Genomic DNA, 6,104 nt, shown 5'->3' on the forward strand with positions numbered 1-6,104 from the left:
CATGCCAGGACCAGGTGGTATCAGTTAACTAGTCTGTGTCTGATTGGTAGTTACATGAGGCAGTGAGTAGGTACTGTGTATCATTATATACTCCATCAGTGGATAGTAGTAATGAGGTAATTTGCCGCTTGGTTTAATCTGTGTTTTATATACATTTGGATTTGTGCTTATTAAGATGCCCTTCTAATAGAAGATAGCTGGTTGGTGGGTGTCCCTTTCCAGTATGTCAAATGCCTAGTTCATTTTTTCTCTTGACCATCCCCAATTACATGTATGTAAAATGTTTTTCAATCCTTTTTCCTAGTCATTTACTGTGAGGCAGAAGTTAATTATTTTAATAAAACAGCTCCTGTCATTTAAATCAATAAATTATGCTGCCCAGATCTGGCAAAATAACCTATATTTATATTGGAATAGTTCCCTTCTTTTTTTCTTTTTTCTTTTTTTTATCCCCTAGATATGGGTGAGTAGTCCGCATAATGCTACTGGTTACTACACAGTGTATGGAGAAGAAGCACTGCACGCTGATCACTTTACTGCTCGATTGAGTTTTGGAGACACTCAGACCATATGGGCTCGGACTGGATACCTTGGCTTTCTGCGCAGAACTGAACTTACTGATGCTAGTGGAGGTGAGAGGAAACAAATACACTTAGAGAAGCATGTGCTGAAACTCATTGGGATAGCTGAGCTAGCAAAGAGTAAGTTGTCCTGCAAGTTTATCCCGGCTTCCATAAGAGAGTAGTGCTGAATATAACAGGAATCTTTACTCTGTACATATTCATTGATTATAATGATACTGGGTAATCATGCAGAAGGAGAAATTTGTAATGCGCTTTTCATTTAGAAAGTAGGATCCTCTTTATTTCCATTTAAACAAAATACTATGAGCACGCTTGTTAAGAGCACGAGAGCCTTTCTACTTACTTTTTGTGTAAACCTCTTTCCTTACAGAGAGAATACAGTATTTCAGTGCTGATCTAGATAATACTAATAATGATAATTCATTCAGCAGTTTTAGGACTTGCACAAATATCAGCGATTTCCCAGCCTTTCAGAAGTGAAAGGTCTAGAGGAGTAACTTATCCTTAATTTTTTTCCAGTATATAAATAGTGTTCGTCTCCTTTTTTTTCTCTTTTTTCTTTTTTTTTTCTAATTTAAACCACAGTGTCTAAACTTGAGAAATGTACACAGATGGAAGAAAAACTGCTCCATTTGCTGTTTAGACAGAATATGGAATAGGTATAACTCTTGATTATCATGCTTTAAAAAAAAATATATATATATATATATGTTTCTAAACATCCTAAGAAAAGGAATTTGAATGCTTATCACTTATTAGCAATGTACCTGCCATTGCTTGTGATTGAACTTAAATGAATGGTGGTATCTCTATTGCTAGTGTCTGTCTCCCCCTCATTGCTGTCACTGGATAAATAGGGGGTTCACAGATACCTTTTACAGTTCCTGTAATCACCTATGGTACAAGACAGAAAAACATTTTTTTTCCACTTCTGGAATATAAATGTCTATTTGGGGGACCCTATATGCTTCACTCCTACCTTTATTTCTCCATTATGTGAATAAAGAAGGGTGAGCAAGGAGAGCAGTTTGTTGAAGACTCAGCCTTTTGGTGAGGAGTTACCCTATCTGTTAATGTGGATACTAGCTTAGGGCTCAGAATTTGTCTGTGATGTAGCTCTGTTACATCAGCCATTAAGAAGTTAGCCAAAAGATTAAAAAATTTAATTAAAATTAAATTAAAAGATTAAAAAATTAAGAATCAGCCAAAAGATCTTCCAGTCTACTGTTCTGGTGTGCTATTCCGTCTCCTTGGGGCTCTTGAGAACAGAAAAGGTGGTTGCTGTTGCTCCAGCTGAAGAAGTCCCTGCAGCTCCCTAATTCAATCTCCTCCATAGCAACTTCTGCAGACTTTCTGCATTCCGGTAAAGAAACAATCTTCATCAGAGATTCGTGTATTCTCTACCCACGGCTAAACCCATTGTACAGAAAAGCCCCTTTTTTGCCCCAGGCCTCCACCTGTTCAATCCACTTAGTACACTGAGCTGTTCTGTGATGGCCAGCCCCTCCTGAGTCTATTCTTGAAGCATTAAACGGATGTGGTCTCAGGATATGAGTGCGAGCTGTTGTAGAGTAGATCCAGGTCCCTGAAAAAAATTTAGTGTTATCTTCCCATTTAGAGCTGGTAGATCATGTTAGAAACCGCTCAAATGAGGTGCTCAAGCTTTTCTTACCTTCTTCACTTTCAGATTTTCTAGGGTAGTTACCTGACCTCTCCTGGGCACATTGTACTGCTGCTTTAGTGCTGGTTCTGAACCGGATGCTCTGACAGAGTTGTCCTTCTCTTGCTGTTCAAAGTGGAATGGCTCCCTCTTCTGGAGAAAGCTGGTAGTGGAAAGAAAGGGGAATTGCAAGCAGACGTTCACAAAGAGAAGTTGCAGATGGCAAGGCACTAGATTACTACAGCACTTTTTTGTGTCTTGGAGCTTTCTGAAAAATCACACATCATAAAAATTTTCCTGCTGTGGAACAATGTCATTTGTCCTTAAGTTTGTTAGCATTTGAGAGAACAGCTGTCATAAATTACAACATTATTAGCAAATGTGGATGAAATATTGTGCTGCTGCCCAGCATGTTTTTAGTCTCAAGTTACATGACTGAGCAGAATTCTAAAACAGGCACAGAAAAAAAAGAACAATTTCTCTGGTCAGAGTTACAGGATGACTATGTCAGTTTGGAGAGCATGTTCTGTAAGGTCTAGAAGAGCTTTGTGTGTTTAACCTAGAAAAGCTAAGGCAATAGGTTTGTTCTCTTCATTAATTGTGGGGAACTTAAGTTGAGAAGAATGTTGCTGTCATGAGAACAAGTGGGTATAAATTCTTTAAAAATTAAAAAAATAAAAAGGAAATCTTTTGATAGGAGAGACGTTCTTTGGTAAGAATAGTGGGAGGAAAAGATGGATTTTGATTTGTTTTGTGAACTGAGATCACGTTATATAAGAGAAGTGGCAGAACTGGATAACAGAAATTATTTTTAGTCTGGTTTATTTTGCTTTGAGTCAATAGACAGAAGTGTTAGATGACCTCACAATTCTTCTTCTTCTTTAAAAATGGTAGTGCATGATGTGTATTATGGACTCTTTCTCCTCAGAAGCACCAGGAATGTCTTAGAACATCAGGAATAAGCACGTACAAATGAGGATGTCTGTTCTTCAGATCTGTTGATGTTTGGAATGTCTGTGTTCTGTTGCAGAGAGGCACGATGCCCTATATGTCGTAGGCTCTTTGGATGAAACACTGGAGCTCAGAGGAATGAGGTACCACCCCATTGATATAGAGACATCTGTAATAAGAGCACATAAGAGCATTGCAGAATGGTAAGAGTCTCAGTTATTTTTCTGTATCCTTTTATATCTTCCAAAGTAGAAGGAATCAAATATTACAGGACAGCAAGCTAGATTGAGTTAGTTGTCTATAGCAAGCTATAGAGTTGAGCTTACTAAAGCCTTGCTTAGAAAATACTGCAGTGAGAATAACTGAAATATAACACCTGTTTGTACCACTCAAACAAACAAACAAAAAATAACAACAATAAAGAACTCCACACCTTCATCAGAGTTTGATCTTCAGTCAAAGACAAGGAGAGGGCATAATATGAACAGGGTGGGAGAATACTTCCAAGTTGTATTGCTGATTTTCTTAGTGGTCAGAATGTATGCCCTTGGATGTTGTACATCTCTAGGATTTCTTGAATCATAGAATGATATCTTCTAACATATATTATTCTCATTTTGTACTAATAAGACAATATATGCCATTTGGCTGTAGGTCCTCTTCAGTCTCAAAGTGTTAGTGCTTGCTTGTTGTAATTATTGTGCGTCTTTGTCTTCAGGGTGGTGAGGATGTGGAGGAAAGTCACACAGGAGATTGTCTAGGGCAAGGAAGTCGATTCCACGCCTCAATACTTCCTTCACCAAGAAGGAAAGAAGGGTAATGGTCGTAGGCAACTCCCTTCTGAGGGGAGCAGACGGCCCCATATGTCGGCCAGACCCTCCCCATTGGGAAGTCTGCTGCCTACCTGGGGCCTGGGTCAGGGACATTACCAGGAAACTTCCTGACCTTGATCACCCCTCCGATTATTAGATAATTCAGGCTGGCAGCTGTGAAATTGCTGAGAGAAGCCTGAAGGCCATCAAAAGGGACTTCAGGAGACTGGGGCGGTTAGTGGATGGAGTGGGTGCGCAGGTGGTGTTTTCCTCTATCCCTTCAGTGGCAGGGATGGATACTGAGCGGACTTGGAAGGCCCAGCTGATCAATACATGGCTGAGAGGATGGTGCCATCTCAGGAATTTGGGTTTTTTTGATCATGGGGAGGCTTACTCAGCACCTGGCCTGATGGCTGCCCAAGGGTCCCACCTGTCTCAAAGGGGGAGACGGATTCTAGCCCAGGAGCTGGCAGGGACAACAGGGGATTAGGCCCAGTCAGCATGGGCTCATGAAAGGCAAGTCCTGCCTGACCAACCTCACTCATCTCTTTCTGTGAATGGGTGACCTGCCTGGTGGATGAGTGAAAAGCTGTTGATGTAGTCTACCTAGACTTCAGCAAGGCCTTTGACACGGTCTCCCATAGTATTCTCCTAGAAAAGCTGGCAGTCCATGTCTTGGACAGGTACACTCTTTGCTGGGTTAAAAACTGGCTGGGCAGCTGAGCCCAGAGAGTGGTGGTGAACTGAGTGAAATCCAGCTGGCAACTTGTCACCAGCAGTGTTCCCCAGGGGTTGGTGTTGGGGCCCATCTTCTTTAATATCTTTATTGATGTTTTGGATGAGCACACCCTCTGTAAGTTTGCAGGGGACACCAAGTAGCGGGAACTGTTGATCTGCCGGAGGGTAGGAAGGCCTCGCAGAGGGAACTGGACAGGATGGGTCGATGGGCAGAGGCCAACGGGGTGAGGTTCAACATGGCTAAGTGCCGGGCCCTGCACTTTGGCCACAACCCCATGCAGCGCTGCAGGCTTGGAGCAGAGTGACTCAAAAGCTGTGCAGAGGAAAAGGACCTGAGGGTGCTGACTGATGCTCGCCTGAACATGAGTGGGCAGTGTGCCCAGGTGGCCAAGAAGGCCAATGGCATCCTGGCTTGTATCAGGAATAGTGCAGCCAGCAGGACCTAGTGAGGGATGATCCTGGCTCTGGTGAGGCTGCACCTTGAGTACTGTGTTCAGTTTTGGGCCCCTCACTACAGGAAAGACATTGAGGCCCTGGAGCGTGCTAAGAGAAGGGCTACGAAGTTGGTCAGGGGCCTGGAACACAAGTCCTATGAGGAGCGTCTGAGGGAGGTGGGGTTGTTTAGTCTGGAGAAGAGGAGGCTCTTATTGCTCTCTACAACTACCTGAAATGAAGGTGTGGGGAGCTGGGGGTCGGCCTCTTCTCACAGGTAATTAGTGATAGGGCTGGAGGGAATGGCCTCAAGCTGTGCTAGGGGAGGTTCACGTTGGAAATTAGGAGACATTTCTTCTCAGAAGAGCAGTCAGGCACTGGAACAGGTTGCCCAGGGAAGTGTTGGAGTCACCAACCCTGGGGATGTTTAAGGAAAGGTTGGACGTGGTGCTTAGGGACATGGTTTAGTGGGTGACATTGCCGGTAGGGTGATGGTTGGACCAGTTGATCTTGGAGGTCTTTTACAACCTTAATGATTCTATGATTCTCTGAATCTCTGGAGATTTATAGAAGTACATTAATAGCAAGCATGCACACAGTGACTGTGAAATCTTAATGGTACTTATGTTAATACATAAGTGTAAAGGACTTTTTAAATACATGATTGCATGCATATAAAAGAAAAAGACCCACTGACAGTTTTTACAGAGACAATTTGGGAAACAGTTGGCAGAGAATATCCCAAGAAGTTACAGCTTTGAAATCTCTTGATTTATACATGTTCATATTATTATATTGCTTTTTCACATTACTTATATTGTTCAAGTCCTTACACAAATTATTTGCAGTAAGTCTGTCTTTGGTAGCTTCCATTGACTGTGGTTTGTTTTCTTTTTCTCACCATTAATATTTATATCCTGCCGACAG

At 42.1% G+C, this 6,104-nt stretch overlaps 1 protein-coding gene and 1 long non-coding RNA gene across 2 annotated transcripts in view; both read left to right on the plus strand.

Annotated features, from left to right (window-relative positions):
* DIP2A (disco interacting protein 2 homolog A) overlaps nucleotides 1-6,104 on the plus strand; it is a 117,753-nt gene that overhangs the window by 106,346 nt on the left and 5,303 nt on the right. The window contains 2 exon segments of the mRNA XM_040561434.1: nucleotides 458-632; nucleotides 3,275-3,398. Coding sequence (XP_040417368.1) covers nucleotides 458-632; nucleotides 3,275-3,398 — 299 coding nt within the window.
* On the plus strand, nucleotides 1,802-3,123 carry LOC121072150. The gene is made up of 2 exons (XR_005821032.1): nucleotides 1,802-1,947; nucleotides 2,272-3,123. It is a non-coding gene; the product is annotated as an uncharacterized LOC121072150 (long non-coding RNA).

The sequence above is a fragment of the Cygnus olor genome, chromosome 6 (assembly GCF_009769625.2).
Source record: "Cygnus olor isolate bCygOlo1 chromosome 6, bCygOlo1.pri.v2, whole genome shotgun sequence".
Taxonomy (NCBI): Eukaryota; Metazoa; Chordata; class Aves; order Anseriformes; family Anatidae; genus Cygnus; species Cygnus olor.